Source organism: Corythoichthys intestinalis, chromosome 5 (assembly GCF_030265065.1).
Source record: "Corythoichthys intestinalis isolate RoL2023-P3 chromosome 5, ASM3026506v1, whole genome shotgun sequence".
Classification (NCBI taxonomy): Eukaryota; Metazoa; Chordata; class Actinopteri; order Syngnathiformes; family Syngnathidae; genus Corythoichthys; species Corythoichthys intestinalis.
The window spans coordinates 34,694,017-34,714,238 of record NC_080399.1 but is presented as its reverse complement, the minus strand read 5'-3'; the positions used below and the strand labels follow the sequence as shown (position 1 = coordinate 34,714,238).

The following is a 20,222-nucleotide window of genomic DNA, read 5'->3' as shown; positions in this document are numbered from 1 at the left end:
TGTCCATTCACTCATTGATAGTTTTACAAGGATTGCATTCTTATAGACAAGTTTCATGAGTGAAAACATAAGATAGGAAAATCAAAATCATAAATTTTTCACATATTAAAAGCTATAGCTAATTTATTGTAAACCATACAATTTTCCCAATTACTAGGCAGTGTTATAAGCAGCGGTGAAAGTGGTTCGAATTTCTTGCCGGAACTCCCCGACGAGAAGGTCGCCACGGAGCCAGAAATTTTATTTATTTATTTATCTTGTGTGTGTGTGTGTGGGGGGGGGGGGGGGGGGGGGGGGGTAAAAACAACTGAAATGCAAAGAAAACTAGAAAACTATTTATAATGCATTTTCCCCATTAATATATAATTTCTGGGGGAACTCAAAGTGTATCACTGAATTTCCTTTAATTGCAATGGGTAAAGAACTTGAGAGATGACTGTTTCGAGTTACGAGCATGGTCACGGAATGAATTAAACTTGTATCTCAAGGCAACATTGTAGCTTGCAGAACGATGCAGTCCAATTCTCCATCACGGTAAATTTCAACCACAGTAACACTGCGACAGCTCTTGCAATGGCGATTGTAAGTATATGTACAGTGGGGCAAATAAGTATTTAGTCAACCACTAATTGTGCAAGTTCTCCCACTTGAAAATATTAGAGAGGCCTGTAATTGTCAACATGGGTAAACCTCAACCATGAGAGACAGAATGTGGAAAAAAAAAACAGAAAATCACATTGTTTGATTTTTAAAGAACTTATTTGCAAATCATGGTGGAAAATAAGTATTTCGTCAATACCAAAAGCTCATCTCAATACTTTGTTATGTACCCTTTGTTGGCAATAACGGAGGCCAAACGTTTTCTGTAACTCTTCACAAGCTTTTCACACACTGTTGCTGGTAATTTGGCCCATTCCTCCATGCAGATTTCCCCTAGAGCAATGATGTTTTGGGGCTGTCGTTGGGCAACATGGACTTTCAACTCCCTCCTCACCCCGTGGCGTCAAAAAGATAACAAGAACGGTGAGCAATAATCCCAGAACCACACGGAGGGACCTAGTGAATGACCTACAGAGAGCTGGGACCACAGTAACAAAGGCTACTACTATCAGTGACACAACACTGACTTTCAACTCCTTCCACAGATTTTTCTATGGGGTTGAGATCTGGAGACTGGCTAGGCCACTCCAGGACCTTGAAATGCTTCTTACGAAGCCACTCCTTTGTTGCAATGGCTGTGTGTTTGCGATCATTGTCATGCTGAAAGACCCAGCCACGTCTCATCTTCAATGCCCTTGATGATGGGAGGAGATTTTCACTCCAAATATCTCGATACATGGCCCCATTCATTCCTTTCCTTTCCTTGTCCCTTTGCAGAAAAACAGTCCCAAAGCATGATGTTTCCACCCCCATGCTTCACAGTGGGTATGGTATTCTTCGGATGCAATTCAGTATTCTTTCTCCTCCAAACACGAGAACCTGTGCTTCCACCAAAAAGTTCTATTTTGGTTTCATCTGACCATAACACATTCTATCAGTCCTCTTCTGGATCATCCAAATGCTCTCTAGCGAACCGCAAAGGGGCCTGCGCGTGTACTGCCTTTTGCAGGGGGACACGTCTGGCAGTGCAGGATTTGAGAACCCGGCGGTGGATTGTGTTACTAATGGTAGCCTTTGTTACTGTGGTCCCAGCTCCCTGTAGGTCATTCACTAGGTCCCCCCGTGCGGTTCTAGGATTTTTGCTCACCGTTCTTGTTATCATTTTGACGCCACGGGGTGAGATCTTGCATGGAGCCCCAGATCGAGGGAGATTATCAGTGGTCTTGTATGTCTTCCATTTTCTAATAATTGCTCCCACAGTTGATTTCTTTACACCAAGCGTTTTATCTATTGCAGATTCAGTCTGCAGGTCTACAAGTATGTCTCTGGTGTCCTTCGACAGCTCTTTGGTCTTGGCCATAGTGGAGTTTGGAGTGTGACTGACTGAGATGGTGGCCAGGTGTATTTTATACCGATAATGAGTTAAAACAGGTGCCATTAATACAGGTAACGAGTGCAGCCTCGTTAGACCTCGTTAGACCTCTGTGACAGCCAGAAATCTTGCTTGTTTGTAGGTGACCAAATAGTAATTTTCCACTCTAATTTGGAAATAAATTCTTTAAAAATCAAACAAAGTGATTTTCTTTCGACATTCTGTCTCTCATGGTTGAGGTTTACCCATGTTGACAATTACAGGCCTCTCTAATCTTTTCAAGTAGGAGAACCTGCACTATTGGTGGTTGACTAAATACTTATTTGCCCCCCTGTATATAAGCACCAAATGAAGAGTCCATCTGAGCCTATTTCAGTACGTACCCGTGGATGCAGCAGACAGTCCAAAGTAGAGGCTGAGGCATGATATCACCCATCCAAGCGCCATTCTTCTTGCTTCCATCAGAGTCAACTAGGTGAACTAGTCCCTAATGACTAGCACCATGTAATATACTTCACTGGCTGTTTGCAGTTTAGGAGGGGTAACATTGTTACATAGTGGGTGTCAGCACCTCATCACACATGTATGAAGAGGTTTCTTGTAACAACACTGACACATCTCCGTGTGGAGTATCATGGCGATCCTTTGATACAGCATAATCTTATGACATCACTCTACAGCCTCCTATAAGTAAAACAAACATTTGAAATGGCCTTGCCATAGTATCAATGCTGATGAATTGTGGAAATGTATTCCCTATATTGTATGTGTACTTCCAATATTTTATACCAGTAGGATGAAAGTGTATTGAAAGGGTATTTAAAGAGTGTATACTGTTCTCAGTCAACCAGAACATTTTAAGCAGTGGGTTGTGCCTCTTTATCTATTAAAATCGGCAGAGCATGCATTGACTAATATTAGCCAGATACTTTTTGTTTTTAAAACCTGTCCTGTTCAGATACATGGTCATGCAAAGTGATAGACCTGAATATCTTTTAATGCTGGAACAATTCTGCTATGCCATAGGGGATTTTGGAATTGGTTGTATTTTGATGCTTATTGAAAATGCAGCCGTACTGACAGAATTAACATGCAGACGGAGGGAATAGGGACACATAATGCAACATTTGACAAAAAGTATGGAATGGTCAGTCTGAGGGGATGTTCACACAGTTGTTTATTGTATAGAAAAAAGGCAAATCATTGACATGATCGCAGACTAAATTCATTTTAAATGGCGACTTTCTAGCTTTAGGAAACATTGAAATAAAGATTGACAAAAGAAACTCTGCATCAGTAACAGATACTTTTTCAAATCACTCAGAAAAAATTGGGATAACTCAATTTTGAGGACATAATTATGGAATCACCCTTTAAAATTTAAATCTGAAACCTAACACTAACAGTTTGTTAGTCTGCAGTTAAATAGGAGGGATCACTTTGGTGAGCTGTTGCACGATCAGTATGTACCTCGGTAGAGAGGTCACGGTTCATGTTAAAGTTTTTATACCGTTCCACTTTTATATAGGTGAAATTTGAATTTTTTTTTTTTTTTTTAAAGTAAAATAAGTAAAATGTGTGACCTACGTTTTTTTTTTTTTCGTATTATTTTTTTAGCGGAATGAAATAAGCATTTCAGTCAGTTAATATAAACACTTTGATGTGAAAGATGTTATAGAATGTATAATGTAATAACATGTAGAACATGAAAAGTAATGTAAGTTACTTTGCTGAATAAAAAGTTACTCTTACAATGAGGTAACTGAGTGACTAACTCAAAAACTTTTTGGGAGAAGTCATTTGTAGTTGTAAGTAATTACTTTTTCACGAGCTGTGGGTCGTGACCGAAAGAACAATAGCCCGAATACAAGCGGCCGAAATGAATTTCCTCCGCAGGGTGGCTGGGCTCTCCCTTAGAGATAGGGTGAGAAGCTCGGTGATGCGGGAGGGACTCAGTGTCGAGCCGCTACTACTCCGCTTCGAGAGGAGCCGGTTGAGGTGGCTCGGGGGATCTGGTTCGGATGCCTCCTGGACGCCTCCCTGGAGAGGTGTTCCGGGCATGTCCCACCAGCAGAAGGCCCCGGGGAGGACCCAGGACACGCTGGAGAGACGATGTCTCTCGGCTGGCCTGGGAGTGCCTGGGATCCCGCCAGAGGAGCTGGTTGAAGAGGCTGGAGAGAGGGAAGTCTGGGGTTCCCTGCTAAAGCCGCGAATCGACCCTAGATTAAGCGGAAGATGATGGATGGATGGATGGATGCAGGGCCGGAGTGGAACTCATTTTCGGCCCTGGAATTTCATGCCTCAGACCGGCCCACTCATTTAAAATTATGTCATTATGCATAGACGTGTTAAGTTCAGTGTTCTCTAAAGCCGTGTACTGTAATTCTGTGTATTCCAATTCAGTGCAGGTAATGGTTGTTTAACAAGGTGGCTTTATTTTAACAAGTGCAACACAACATATTTTGAACAAATTTAAAAATGGATTTTAAAAAAAACTATATTAAATGATACATTTGGAAAATAAATTAGGCCTGTCAAACGATTAAAATTTTTGATCGAGTTAATTACAGCTTGAAAATTAATCGTAATTAATCGCAATTCAAACCATCTATAAAATATGCCATAGTTTTCTGTAAATTATTGTTGGTATGGAAAGATAAGACACAAGATGGATATATACATTCAACATAAGGTACATAAGGACTGTATTTGTTTATTATAACAATAAATCAACAAGATGGCATTAACATTATTAACATTCTGTTAAAGCGATCCATGGATAGAAAGACTTGTAGTTCTTAAAAGATAAATGTTAGTACAAGTTATAGAAATTTTATATTAAAACCCCTCTTAATGTTTTCGTTTTATTAAAATTTGTAAAATTTTCAATCAAAAAATAAACTAGTAGCCCGCCATTGTTGATGTCAATAATTACTTACACAATGCTCATGGGTGCTGAAGCCTATAAAATCAGTCGCACCCAAGCGCCAGCGGAGGGCGGCAAAACTCCATAAAACACAATTAACAAGTGGGCATGTCATTGTACTGTCATTTAAATCTGTCTGAGCAGGGCATGTGCGTTAATTGCGTCAAATATTTTAACGTGATTCATTTAAAAAATTAATTACCGCCCGTTAACGCATTAATTTTGACAGCCCTAAAATAAATGAATAAATAAGACCTTTTCTGCAACATCAAATATTAACAAAATGAGTGTTTACAGATAAAACAAACATAGCAACATAACAATATGAAAAATAAAGAATACGTATTGCACATTGTAACAACTTCTAATGATACTATTATCCATTTTCCATTTCCACTTTAAAAACGCCACGTAATTGAATATATTCATTCTAATGTTCACTCGCTGAACTACATGGCAATCCTACCTTCCAGCTCTGCACCTGTGGTGTGTTCATTATGGCTAATGCTTGCTGCTACATATCCCTTGTGAGGTGCTACAAGAAGCCAAAGTTTCCACAATTACATATTGTCGTATCACACGGTGCAAGTTGCATTTTATTCGCCATCCGGCCTTACCACTTTCGTTGTAATCCTCTGTAGTTTGAGGCCGCAAGGTCGTTGCATGAAAAAAATTAGCTATTTTCGCGCATTTTGCCGATTCTTTCACGAGTGCTTTTCTCTTTTTAATTCTTAATTTTCAGCGCCACCCTTGCTCTTTTTATCCATCCGAGCACCGAGATAGCAGCTAATTTGGCTCAATACAGACTACAATTAGGGGGCGGAGCTGCATGCTGTATTTTTCGTCTGCACACGTGAGGATGAGTCTGGGGAAAAAAATAATAGTTTTTTTTTTTTTTTTTTTTAAGACTGCCCACGGGGACAGCGGTAACAGAATGTAAGTTATACTCAGTGACACTGTCATAAATAAATACCAAACAAAAAATGATAACAGTGTAATTTTTTTTTTTTTTTAAATAAAACCCGGACCGGCCCATCTGGCCAGCCGGCCCTTCTGGAATCGTCCAGAAGCTCCCGATTAGTCACTCCGGGCCTGGATGGATGGATGGATGGATGGATGGATGGATGGATGGATGGATGGATGGATGGATGGATGGATGGATGGATGGATGGATGGATGGATGGATGGATGGATGGATGGATGGATGGATGGATGGATGGATGGATGGATGGATGGATGGATGGTTTATTTTTTTTGTAAGAATAAAACAAAAAAAATCAAGTGATATCACTTCCCGATACTCTGTGTTGTTTATGTGGCTCCACTAGTCGGATGTCATACGATCGATTGGGGTGACTTTTAGCAACGACTAGATCACAGTACTTGACGTCCTGTTGTGCCCTCCCCCGGCCACAATTTTGGTTTGTTGTCGGTTGGTTTCAAACAACATTAATAAGTCTTGAATTTAACTTTCAATGAGCTGGAGGAACCCTGTCAATATTTTCAATTCCACTCATTTTTACTATATTACTGATAAATGCAATGCTTTACCTACTTATTTGCACATTGCTGCCAACAATTGAGCTTAAGTGTAGAGCAGAAATTTGTCAGCCACAAAACAATTCAGCAGCGCTTCAAAATAGTTGGGGTACAATATCGGGAGAGGGCAATTTCAGGCGGCACAGCTGCGGAGCGGCATAAGGGAGCCCGGCCAAATTTTCACCCAACATTAAGCAGATCCTGCAATAATAATTAAAAAAAAATAAATCTGCAAAAGTCCTACTTCGCAGGTGCATTTTGAAAAAAATGATTGTGTCAAATTTTAGGGGTGAAATACCCCCATTTAGGAGCAGATGGGAGACCTGTGTAACAATTAATTGACAGTAAATATTAATCTGCTAGGTAATTCTTGGTTAAATTATAGCTAAATCCTAATATACTGTATGTGTAATGTAGTTTATTCGTGACTGTATGTAATTTTACATGCACGTTAGTCATCCATTGAAAAGGTAACTGTTTCTGTGAAAAATACACTTAGGCTACGTTCATACTGCAGGTCTTAATGCACAAATCTGATTTTTTGTCACATCTGTTTTTTTGGCGTGCCCATTCAGACTGCCTTTGTCCATTGAGACCATTCAAGTATTACACATGCGCACTTAATTCGCAGTCCGACATGCGCTGAGCAAGAAGCATCAAAACAAAAGACTACACATGCTGGCTGTCATCCGTCATTCCAGGGCGATCATATTTTGGATTTCCAAAAAGAGGACACAAATAACAGACATAAATTATCCCCGTTTAGGCTTATATTAAAGCAGTAATGTGAAGTAATTTCATAACATGCCAAATAGGGTCACAATTAAAATAATTAAACATTGTCCAACAAATAAAGCATGAAAAAATAATTTACATGTTGTATATTTGACAAAATAATCGCGTTTCCGAAGTTCGAGCCTGAAAGGGGACGAACCCGGAAGTGATACGTCACACCGAGAACAGCGATGGCAGCGCTCCATATGGCCGCCATACAAAGCCCTTCAAACAATGATTCAAACAGCGATATAAGCAATAGTTCGAGCGCAAGGGAGGAGATCCAAGTTTTTGAAGAGTTGGAAGAAGGAGAGGAGGTTGGAATTTTATGTTGGACCTAACATGTATTAGCCAGACGCTAATCAGGATGCAAACAATGTGCCTAGACTACCTGACATGGAATGGAGACAAGACCCATCGAGATTACAAGATTGGTAAGATATAGGCTGTTATTATTTTCATGATTGGAAGATGCAGGCATTTGCACATAATTTTATGTTTTTGTCTATCTGATGACATTGTTTAAAAAAATAATAATCAGACTGCATGCTCATTTTGGCAGATCCTGCAGCTCTCGTGCATATAAAATAATAACATAAAAACGTTGGGGGGAAAGAAGGAGATGAGTCGTTGATGGCTTTCTCCACTTTATTGTGGTAACAATAAGAAAACAAAATAATAGCAGACTACCGCCACATTCGACCGCGAAGTTTTGCTTCTCGCTCATCTACCGCCTCGCCTCGTACTACCAGCTACTACTACTTCCTAGCTGGGCCTATCGGCAGGAAGTGGCATCTAATTTGCACATAATTTTATGTTTTTGTCTATCTGATGACATTGTTTAAAAAAATAATAATCAGACTGCATGTTCATTTTGGCAGATCCTGCAGCTCTTGTGCATATAAAATAATAATATAAAAACGTCGGGGGGAAAGAAGGAGATGAGTCGTTGATGGCTTTCTCCACTTTATTGTGGCAACAATAAGAAAACAAAATAATAGCGGACTGCCGCCACATTCGACCGCGAAGTTTTGCTTCTCGCTCATCTCCGCCTCGCCTCGTACTACCAGCTACTACTACTTCCTAGCTGGGGCTATCGGCAGGAAGTGGCGTCTAATGGCGTGAGGAAATGTAGTTTTTTCACACAAGCGAACAGATTACAAAGCACCACTTCAGTGTTGTCCCGAGACTACATTTCCCATGATTCACTGCGGGACTTGAGCTGTCAACGGTCACATTTGACAGCATTCTGCCACGGTCCTCCTCGCCAGCTGTTTGCTCGCCATTCACGCTCGTTTGCATTTGATCGCTAGTCGGATACACTCCTGCTTTTTCGGTGAGGTCTTTTGTGTTTATTCGTTATTGGATCGTTTTTGTTCACCACTGTAAATAAGACCACTGAAGCAAAAAGGGGTAAGTCGCCATTTCTGTTCAACCCGTTTTCTCCTGTTTTTTTTAGCGTAAGAAGCTAGGTTAGTGGCTGTCTTTTCTTCGTTCTTTTTCATGATCAGAGTTTAGTTAGCGGGTGGGGTTCAAGTGTAGATTCCTTTTGTTTGTTGTTTTGGCCTGGGCTTACCCTGAAGCCGCGCTTCATCTACATTTTGTACATATTCATTGCAAGTTTGATTGTTGTGTAAATTTTGTGCCACTTGTGAAATTGTGTGGCTCGCTTTATGTTACGCCCTTCGCGAGCCGTCCTTGGGACGTAACACTAGCGAACACAACAACAACTATGCCACGACTATTGCCACGAGGTGGCTTTCGGGTAACGTCGCTAGCTTCTACTGTACATCCCACAACAGTTGGCAGCTCTGCTTTGACAAAGTCATCAGTCATCTATCCAAAAATCACACTTACTTTTTGGCAAATCCTTGATCATGAGCAGACCGGTTAAGGAAGCAGGCATCTTCGAAGTGTTTGCAGCAGAGAACACTACTCGATGATGGCGAGAAATTCATTCGCTTCGTGCGAACGAAAGATGTCCATTTACGTGCCCTGCTATCCTTTGGCCACTCATACAACTTTTCGTTTGAGTGAGAACAAAACATCGCCACACACCGCCGTGGCATCTTACCGAGAAGCAATGCAACAAACAATACTGTTCTATGGCGGACTTCCCTCGCACTTCCCCGTGTGACGTAATTTCCGAAGATTGCCGAAGAAAAGCATTTTCGTTGTCAAGGGTGTTGCTATGGGTTAAACAAAGAATCTGGAAGGGTTGCGTTAAAAAAAAAATAACGAAAATATGCTTATAAATGTTTAGCCATTGATATTATTCAAAAACATGGTTGTCCAACCTTACTTCACATTACAGCTTTAAAAGTTTCTGTGGATCGATAGAATGCACGGACTGTTCGTGCATGTCACACACACATACGGTCAGTTTGCCCTGACTCTCGGCTGTGTAAGCAATCTTGAAATATTGCTCATATAGAGCAGAGAGAAAACCGATCCTTCTCAGGCTTATCCTCAACCCGTTTTTATTTTTTTATGACTGTTGCCAAGCCCGACCTTCCCCAAAAGCCGTGTTCAAGGCAAGCTAGATGCTAACGGACAGCTGCAATGCTACCATAGCGCGCCGTCTCTCTTGCTCTTTGATGACGTATTTGATGCATGAATTCCGATTTGGGAGACTTGCCAGTTCAGACCGCCGTGACGTTCTGGAAAAATGTGGCCCAGATTGGATTTCAATCACATTCGAAACTGACCCAGATCGGATTTGAAATGGTCCACTTCTATGCAACTTTTCCCGTTCAGACCATCAGGTTCATGCCTCACTGGAGTCGGAAAAACACGAAAAAATCGGATTCGGGCATTAAGACCTGCAGTATGAACGTAGCTTTAGTCAACTTTGTCATTGCATAGTGACATTAAATCAAGCTGGGAGACTGTAGAGCGCACCTGTGCATGTCACTATCCAGTCTTTGATTTCAATGGCTTTAGTGTGTTGTGGCCATATTGATGATTTATCACTTTCCAGTTCTTAAGGAAATGTGCCTCTGCAACAATTTGTGAACGCATCCTCTGGGCTGATAACAAAAGTCCTATGTACTGTACATTCGTATATTTGACTTTTGTTTATCCATAAGATATATATTTTTGCTAATCTTTTCTAACGCCAAAGTCATCATAAGCGAACATTTCTATTTGTGTAAAGCCAATGAGTCACTGATAGTTTAGCTTTGTGTCATGATTGCACATATTGAAGTTAAACATCCTTGTGTCAATATGTATTCACAACATTTGGAACAGTCCAGCCTCTTTGTCAAAACTGTCCTAAGTACGAAATTTGGAAAACAAATAATGCCCAATGGCACGCTAAGACAAAAGCCAGTGGAGCTTCCTTATCTTGTACTGTAGGTGTGGACCACAACAATGTTTATTCTTGGAGGAGTTGCTTGACATTGAAAATGAAACAGTAGCAACAATGAACTAGGTCGTCCTCTCAATCAGAAATTTACGATTTTCACAAAAGTATAATCAAATTTTTTTCATACCACAAAAGCTTGGAATTTGAAAAGGGGTCTGTGAACATTTTTTATTTGAAGTGTAAAACCAAAAACACACAGGAGGAATGAGATGCTGTAGTTTTATTTAATTTTGAGTATAGACAACTGTTCAAGTGTGACAATTATAGTTACAACTCTTGGCTCAAGGTACAATGGAAATTACAAGAGAGTAAAGCTTCGTCTCCGCCGAACGGGAGATGCTGCAGTTCTGGCGCAGTCGCTGAGGGTGCATTTACACTCGTCAACGTGAATATAGGAATACGGAACAATGTCACCATTCAGGCAAAGTAAATTGACTGTGCGGTTGCTAGATCTGACCCCCTTACAACAGTTGCAGGTAGGCTGCAGGGTGGACGTCTCCTCTGAGTATCTGCAGGAGGAGACACATAACACAAGATCAATCAATATTAAAATGTATTTGTGTTTTTTTAGATCTTCTATGACTTACTTTGTATAAGTGTTACAAGATCCTTCACAATATGGAATATCTAACGCTTCGAATGATTGGCAGCTCTTATGCGTGATGTACACTTTGTTAGGCACGGGCTTGCAAGCCTTCTCCTGCTCCACACCTTTTTAAAAAAGAAAAACAAAATTAGCGCACTTTCGGAGACATCATTCACAGTAGAAAAAAACATGGGTGGCACGAATACTCACAAGTTTGACAACATCCATTAGCTGAAGTTTGAATGGTGCCCTAAAGGACAAAAAAGTATGGTATATATATACACCATGATGAGACACTTTTGATTTTGAATTACAGGTAGTCCCCAGGTTACGACTCACGTGATTTCGACTTTACGATGCCGGAGACTCGTCCACCATTCTGTCTCCAGTCCTTTTTAATTTTTTTTTTAATTGCATAAACAGTACCTAGTTCTTGCAATGTGAGGAGCCGCTCCGCCCCCAGCAGTGTCGCTGCCGTCCTGCAGTTCCTGACAGCATCAGGTCCCACTTCCTTGTTCTCATGCTACTGCTGCTGCTTCCCCCCAGCGCGGACTCCTTCTCTCACTTCCTTACTCTTTCCACAATGCCCTTTTCACTCAGCAAGGCGACTCACTCATGAGTGAAGCCTGAGTATTTATGTATTTTAAAGCCCGAATAGTCATTGAATGTAACGGCATTCAACATAACATACCTCACAGTATTTTTTTGACTTCTTTTATTAATATGACGTATAATACATGTTTTTGGGCAGTTATTCTGAGATTCGAGGTGTATCTTGGTGTATGTCAAGGGGTAATTCCGATTTACGCGGAAATTAGGGTTGTGTAACCAGCCTAGGAACGGAAATCGTTCGTAACCCGGGGACTATCTGTATTTTCTAATAGTGAAACTTACAGGTTGGCAGTTGCTTGGCTGAAATGGCGGACACACAATCCGTGTGCTGATGGCTGTAAAAGTATCACCGTTGCTCACACATGTGTAACTTTCACACTTATCATCCGGTGGAGACCACGAATCACCTTGCTGAAAACGATGATTGACACAGTTAGTACTAAATATGCACCATGAACATGGCAATTGCTGGTTTAGTCACTATTGTTATCCTTTTGATTGAAAGTATAACATTTAAAGTCCTCCCACTCACCCTCAGCAACTGCTCAGTACCACTAACATTGAAGATGCAGTGTGTCTGTGTACATCTTCCACAACACTCATTTGTCCTGGGTTCTGTATATCTATAACCCTGAAAAACAGGATAAACTTTGACCTTTGGGTTCAGTTAATTAATAGTTAGGTAATTAGCCCAAATTAGGCAAAATTAGTTTGACTGTTTTTTTTGGTTGAATCAATATTGTATGGCAATATGAATGATGCAAGGCTGCAAAAAAAACAACAACAAAAAAACACCACCAACAACAACAACAAAAATACATATGGCGGAAAACAGACAAGACTGAAAAAGCAGTTTCTGCTCTTGCACGCCTCTTTATATAAAACTGCTGTATTTTAAGGCAAAACAACTGTTGTGTTCGATAGAAGAATATGTGTATATGCTGCCATAGCAGATTCATGGCGCATTAAGCCCCCGAACTATTTTAAATTTGTCCGTTTTACCCTGGAAACCCCCGTTTACAGACGTCGCGCAACCGCTTTTGTTTCAACCCAGCCATAAAACGAAGGTAACTAATTGTATTTATTATTCAAAATATGTGTCATTTTTAGCTTTGAGTCATTAATTGATGTCTAATATTTCGTTTAAAAAAAAAAAATAAAAAAAAACGACTTTAAAAAATTATTCACTCGCATATTTTAATCTTTTAAACAAATTATGTCACAATGAAAAAAATGGTGTCTGTAAAAAAGTCACGGATATCTACCTCATAACTATCGCTTAATTGTATTTTTTTTTTGTTACTCTCGCATTTTCTCCGATATCTTAGATGATAAATAATCGATCCAAACAAAGAAAAATGGGAAAAAAAGACTTTTGAAATGGTAAATATATGAAAAAGAAAATGTCGACCACTCCTTGATGTCTGCGATTTCTGCATCGTGACCCTTGTTATTTTACCATGTTTCACCCATAAAATCCCCCAAAAATCCAGCTGTGGCCATTCACCGCTTTGTCTTGACACTCAGTGATACATGGTATATGGAGTTTTTGGATCGAAACAAGGTAAATACGCAATAATATCACGTTAAAGTCATGGCGTCTTTAATTCTGCTCTTTCATGCTCTCAACTCCAGATAGGGATTCGCTGTTTAAATTTTAATTTCTTAAAAATGTCCTCCTGTTCAAATTTTTCTTCCCCCAGAAAATTGAGATTTTAAGCTTTCCAATGATGTATCACACATGCATATCGGACAATTTTGAAAGTTGGCCAAATTGGGGCTCTCAGAGCGGAACTTCAAGTCACCTGAGTGTTTTCTGCCATATATATACTCGCGCTCAGCTTCTCATTCAAAATGGATTGCCAATAAGTTAAATGAATGCCCTGTAAAGGTTAATGGATGGATTACTACTCTATTTCTTTTTACATACCTGTTCACATATTTCTTGACATTGCTGAACCTCGCAATTTATTTGTAATAAACCATTATTTGGGTCCACAATATTTGTACAGGTACACTCCTGACATGGAGCCACAGGAACCAACTCACCAGGCTAGAAAAATCAAGCAGATGTGTTTATAATGTGTGTATGATGCATTACATTTGCATATGTTAAATAACCATATCTAATACTGTACCTCATACTCTGCATTTTTGTGGACACAAACTCGTTTCGGTTCTAGAATAGAGAATGAATAGATTAGGCCTATCAGTAGTCATAATTTAGGTATTTTAACCATAAATAAGAGCTCACCACATGTGTGTTCTGGACAACATTTCCCTTGTGGCACATTGACAACGACGGTATAACCAATTGGACACTCCATGTCGATAGGTGGGCACATGTTACTTTGACAACCTGTGAACATGATGAAATGACAAATACCTAAGACCACCTGTATTTGAAAGATTATACAGTATATGCCCCCAAAAATATAGGGCGTATGCTTCATATCGTACGGCAAACTAAGGCAAAGCAGCACGGGTCTGCCGGGTTGGTCTGGTTGACAAGAATGAAGCCTGGACCGGTGCAGTTTGCTACAGGTTTTGTTGGGCACACTTTAGGTTGGCATGTTATGGTCTTGGTGGTCTCCTCGCAGATGCAGTTTTGGCACTTGTACTCGAACCTTTCATTGAACTGAAAGAAAAAACACTCAGCTGTGAATTACTGAAAATGTCCTTTAGGGCAATGATGACATTGAAGCTTTCAAGACCCACCTCACGAGGAATACCCTCAGGATCAAGACATCCTGTTGGAATATGAGAAATCAGATGAGACCTTTTAATTTATAATTAGTAATGGTGGTCAGCTCTTCGATGGGAAGAGGATATGCTCACCGCACTTATCAACACATATGCCAGACTCTTTGTTGAAGAGCTTCATTCCATCAGGACAGAAGCAGCCTTCAGTAATGTAGTTCAGCCGTTGCGTAAATGGACTGTTCATATAATTGTGAAAAGAACAAATACATTTAAAACACTTCCCAATCTAATTTTAAACTGGATATGATAGCCTACACATGATAGCAGAACAAAATTGAATCTTTTACAAATTCCCAATGGTGCTGCATTCTTAGCTACTCATTTTTTAACAATGGAAGTCCTGTTTTTTTTTTTTTTTTTTTTTGGGGGGGGGGGTATAAAGAAATACCAGAAAGGCGTCAAATGACCCCAATACCAAACAGACTACTAGGCTTTGTTAAACAATAGACCACTCAAACAAGCAATCAAGCAAGCCACCCCCCTACACACTCCTGTGTAGTTGTTGCCTAGGTGTGAAGGATGGGGCTTCACTCTTGATAGCTGCAATTAGCATTTTAAATATAAGAGAGACGGGTGGAGTTCTTGGTGGGTCTTGCAAAGGAATTGGCTCGCTCTCATGTGGGCGCAAAGAAGGCGCAGAATGGGGCCGGATGTATGGGGGGGCCAGGGTGAGCACGGCCCACCCAGACGTGAGTCGTGCCCATCCAATCAAAATGTCGGGAATATCTATTGTAGCATCGCACTGGATATAGAGGACTCACGGAGAGTTGGTCTCACCTACTTTTTTATTGCATGATTAACGGTTACTGTTGGCCGCAACCACGCCGAACAAGCAATCACCAACCTCGTTTGTTATCCGCGCGCTTCCTCTCGCTCCTCCACATTCTCGCAGTCGGACATCCGGGCATTAATGACGTCACCAGCCACAACAAAGCGTCGCCATATTGAAATGGGGGCAAAACACATGTCACAAGCAGTTGCTCTGTTGTGCATTGTAGTACAAACGCATTGAACTTTTGTCTTATTTGCGGTCTTTTTTCCGTCGGAATGACTAAAAGTTGCCGTGTTGCGGGTTGTAACACAAGGAAGAGTTCAGAGCTGCATTTGAAGTTCTTCATTCTTCCTCGTGAGAAGAAAAGGACAAGCAAATGGCTGAAAGCAATCAATAGAGGAACAGTAAAAGAAGACAGTTCCGTGGACCATTCTCGCCAGTGGGAACCTAAATCCAGGCACATTTACGTTTGCAGCTGACATTTTATTACTGGTGAGTAAACTTCAATCGATTTTTTTTTCCCCCAATTAGCTGCTAGGATTAAATAGACTAGGCAGTGGTTATTACTACCGTAACTGACAACTCACAAAGCGTTAGTTTTCTTTTGCCATGAACTGCTTTGATCGGTCAATCGCTGTATAATACGCCTGGTGGGAATTGGTCATTTTGCCGTGACGTGTTCACGGCTACATAACGCTTGGAGGCGAATTACCGGTTATGGCAGAAACAATCACTCCTTATATACTACCAGTTTTCTTAGTTAGACACAGGACTGATTCCACGTAATTGATAAAGGTCAGCTTACTGGGTGACTTTATGAGGTAGTTGTAGATGTCTCCGAACTCCACTGCAGGCAATTCCTTTGGATTGTTTATCCAGCTATCAGCTGCGACTTTGTATGGGCAGATTTGCAGGCCAATACACGCTAATTTTAAGTTGTGTCGCCTCCTCGCGTCTGTCGGCAGTGACTCGTGATAATAATATATGAATTTCAGACAACTTTTGTCTACGGATGTTTACCTGTGCGTGCCCTTATCTCAAAATGGCGACACGTTGCTATGCGAGATGATGCCATTGTGACATCACGCTGACTGCGAGAATAAGTAGATAGATGAATGAAAAACAAACAAACAAAAATAAACCCCCCAAAAATTAATGCATCCTCAACGGGACACAAGCACGGAGAAATGCAGAGGGTACAAAAAAAAAACCTGCATTAGGGGTGCCCCCTTAAGATATCTTAGTGCCAACTCTGATGGGTAAACCTAGATCCGGGCCTGGCGCAGAAGGAAAACTTGCTTCGGCAAAAGCCTCCAACACCTAGTCCCAGGAAAAGGACGACGTGTCATTTGTCACCACATAAACACTGTTTTGTTTTTTATTACACCATCCCTTGTACTGTAGGCAAACTTTGAAATTTGTAAAAAGGTTGTCCGCCCAATTGCCTGACTGAGTGGTCCACTGTCCAACAAAGCCAAGGCAGCCCTCCACCACCAACACTCAAGATGCGAATTGGAGCAATCCAACCCTGTGGTTTTGCGAGTGTGAATGGCAATGACTTATGAGGACCACAGTGTTTCCAAAATTCCCATCTCTGGTTACAAAAGTGATTTGTATCAACTGGTCCACCCCTCGTAGTTCTAGTGTTAAATGCTACAAACCTGTCTTCACAGGTTGGCTGTTCTGCAGGACCACATGGTTTGTAGACTTTGTCAGGTGGGCAATCACTCTCTGTATGTGAAGAAAATATTATCCTTGTTGGTTGGTTCATCTTGAACAACAAAGTGTACAAAGCTGTACGTTGAGATTCTGAATACAGTTCGATAAAATAAGCTTTTTACCACAATGTGTCGTATGATTCCTCCAGTGTATACAAACTCCAGCCTGAGCACAGGCATCGGCGTACGTGTGCAAACTTGTGCATTCAACTGCTGGGTTAGAGACATGGCAGCTGTCAAAAACACATCCTTGATAATATTTGTCAGGGTTGACGGAGGGGTGGCATTCTTCAAACACACTGTGAAAGAATGACACAAGTTAACTAAACTGCATTGCAAATGATAAAGCAAATCATTACAGAGAACCTACCTGCTCAAGATCAGATTACAATCAGAATCGGGCTTGCATGGTGTAAGTGTGGGTGGGGGCAAAGGTTCATCTGTCGGAATCACCGATGGCATCTGGCAGTTTGGTTGGTAAATATCTTTAGCTGGCCAAAAGTCAGCCATTACACTGCAGCTGTGCACAATCTGGCCTCCGGGAAGCATGCAGTCATCTGCCTGGTTGTTGTTGCACGTGCCTGGTTCCAGTCACAATACAAATAATAATGGACTATGTAATAGTAATGATGGTATAAATGTAACAACTTGTATCGAAAGCTTACCACATTGACCCTGTGTGTTGCTGTCGAAATACTTGTAGGGTAGGTTGATGGTAAAGTCACTCAATCCAAACGTAATAATCACTTCGATGGGCACAATTTCGACAACTAAGGCAATGTCAGAATTGAAGATTTTGATGCCTTGTTGTAAATAGGGGAGTCTCAAACGCTTTTCATCTTTGAAGGCCTAGAAAAACACAATTCTGATGGGGCTGAGGCAAACATGAGAGTAAAAAGACCTAAAAATGTTTTTTTTTGCTCCCGATCCGATCCCGATCGTTTTAGTTTGAGTATCTGCCGATCCCGATATTTCCCGATCCGATTGCTTTTTTTTTTGCTCCCGATTCAATTCTAATCATTCCCGATAATTTTTCCCAATCATATACATTTTGGCAATGAATTATGAAAAAAAAAATGAATGAAACTCAGACGAATATATACATTTAACATACAGTACATAAGTACTGTATTTGTTTATTATGACAATAAATCCTCAAGATGGCATTTACATTATTAACATTCTTTCTGTGAGAGGGATCCACAGATAGAAAGACTTGTAATTCTTAAAGGATAAATGTGACTTTGAATATTGTGACTAAATATTGCCATCTAGTGTATTTGTTGAGCTTTCAGTAAATGATACTGTAGCCATTTAACTGTTCTGCCCAAATGCATGATGGGAAGTGCAACCACGACTGTGCGTAGTGGCACCAATTGATATATCTTCTCCGCATTGGGAAGTAACATAGGGTGTTAAGGAAAAGGTCAACCACTACCATTCTTCCCCACATTGCTTCCCACGATATTTCTAATTGATGAGAGAGGGATTTCAAGGCTTTAGCCAATTAAAAAGAGGCTCCAAAGACTCCCAAAATTCTCTCTACTCATTTTACGCTGCCTGATAGCTCTATATATAGGTAAAACGGCGCCATTATAGATTGAACGCGACAGTGCGTGAGTGGGTCGTGCAGCGCATGCGTTAATTGCATTAAATATTTTAACGTGATTAATTTAAAAACAATTAATTACCACCGTTTACGCGATAAATTTGATAGCACTACTTTAAGCCAAAACTAAAGACTCTGGATGAATGTAAGACATTTTGTCTGTAACGTTAAATACAATTCGAAAACGATTTAATTAAAAAAATATATACACATATTAAAAAAAAGGCATGTCCGATATTTTTTTGGCGATTCCAATACTTTGAAAATGACGTTATCGGGACATCTTTAGCTATTAGTTAAGGGAAAAAAATATCACAGTTCTTCTGACCACACAATAACATGGGACCATTACAGACTTTGATGTATGTCATCAACAAAACAAAGCTCGAAATTTAAAATTATTAACACGCAATTACTTTACGAAATGTGCATTTTAAATGACAAAATAGTTGATTGTCTATGACAAATTTAAAAAAAAATTGCAACACGTAACAAAATGTTTTCTTACCTCCAATTGTGCTGCTCCAACAAGGTTTTGGCTTTTGAGTACAATGACGTCCGATTTGTAGGATATAATTAATGAACGTGGACAGGAAACATGTTGAGTGGCATCACAGTAGACATTGTCAACATATATCTTTAAGTTGTGTTTTGGCGTAATCTCCTCCATTAGGACATATGTACAGTTTCCTTGATAGTCGTAGTAGAGACCATCAAATGTGATGTAATGGGGATCTCCCCAGCCTTTACATTCACCTGGAAAAAAAAACATTTTAGAAAAAAAAGAATGAGATTTCAAGTCAACCAAAATAAAGGCTGTAATTCCATGTAGGGAACAATTAGTCATAAATTGATCATGAACACAGAACGGCTTACAGTCACAAGCGTAATGCTGACAGCAGTAGTTTTCATCATAAACAAGAACAGGTTCCCTTCCATTGGCGCAAGTTATGTTCTTTAAGGGTGGACATTCGTATGGAATAATTTCAATTGTGTTGTTCTCAATGCATCTTGCCATTGTGCAGTTGCACAACCAGAAAGTCTCATTTTGCTGGAAAACAAAGAATGTTTGTTTAAAAAAAAAAGCCACATGTGATTAACCATGCTTCATTATAGAGAATATTACATCAAAATATGCAGTGTATACGGTGTACTGTGCCTGTGTAGAGTGATGCCTCCATATGAATGTAATTTGTACCAAGACCATGCTTGTTACACAAAATACTCGTATCACAAATCATGTTTCTTCATTGATAATTGAATTAGAAAAATAAATATTATATTCTAAGTCGGGTTACTTATATGGCAAGGCATCACTATACATTAGGATAAGAACTAAATACTGTAAAGTCAAATGTAATTTCTTACGACAACGTCCCAATCAGGGCACGAAGGAACAGGAGGGGTGGGTGAAGGCAAGGGCGTTGTCCAACAAGGTCCAGTCTTGTTTTGAATCTCGCAAATATCAGAACAAATGATTGTGAGACAGACTCCTGCTCCAATGTGTTCTCTGTCCAGAATGACTTCACCTGAAAATTTAGAGAAAAAATAAAGGAGCTTAACAAAGTGAATCTATACATA

General features: G+C 40.2%; 2 protein-coding genes across 2 annotated transcripts in view; both read right to left on the bottom strand.

The window, feature by feature from the left end:
- The window catches only part of LOC130916376 (mucin-2), a 45,457-nt gene extending 39,701 nt beyond the window's left edge, over positions 1–5,756 (bottom strand). Inside the window, exons 1-2 of the mRNA XM_057837060.1 lie at positions 5,365–5,756; positions 2,356–2,656 (exon numbers count right to left, since the gene is read on the bottom strand). Of these exons, the coding sequence (XP_057693043.1) occupies positions 2,356–2,434 (79 nt within the window). The 5' untranslated portion in view covers positions 2,435–2,656; positions 5,365–5,756. The remainder of the gene's footprint in view (positions 1–2,355; positions 2,657–5,364) is intronic.
- A 5,043-nt stretch (positions 5,757–10,799) lies between these two features.
- The window catches only part of LOC130916037 (mucin-2-like), a 31,993-nt gene continuing 22,570 nt past the window's right edge, over positions 10,800–20,222 (bottom strand). The window contains exons 27-44 of the mRNA XM_057836397.1: positions 20,010–20,170; positions 19,518–19,692; positions 19,150–19,397; positions 17,698–17,881; positions 17,403–17,613; positions 17,156–17,331; positions 16,976–17,045; positions 14,618–14,718; positions 14,498–14,529; positions 14,240–14,417; positions 14,034–14,138; positions 13,918–13,958; positions 13,710–13,832; positions 12,312–12,410; positions 12,062–12,190; positions 11,378–11,417; positions 11,169–11,292; positions 10,800–11,090 (exon numbers count right to left, since the gene is read on the bottom strand). Of these exons, the coding sequence (XP_057692380.1) occupies positions 10,880–11,090; positions 11,169–11,292; positions 11,378–11,417; positions 12,062–12,190; positions 12,312–12,410; positions 13,710–13,832; positions 13,918–13,958; positions 14,034–14,138; positions 14,240–14,417; positions 14,498–14,529; positions 14,618–14,718; positions 16,976–17,045; positions 17,156–17,331; positions 17,403–17,613; positions 17,698–17,881; positions 19,150–19,397; positions 19,518–19,692; positions 20,010–20,170 (2,408 nt within the window). The 3' untranslated portion in view covers positions 10,800–10,879. The remainder of the gene's footprint in view (positions 11,091–11,168; positions 11,293–11,377; positions 11,418–12,061; positions 12,191–12,311; positions 12,411–13,709; positions 13,833–13,917; positions 13,959–14,033; positions 14,139–14,239; positions 14,418–14,497; positions 14,530–14,617; positions 14,719–16,975; positions 17,046–17,155; positions 17,332–17,402; positions 17,614–17,697; positions 17,882–19,149; positions 19,398–19,517; positions 19,693–20,009; positions 20,171–20,222) is intronic.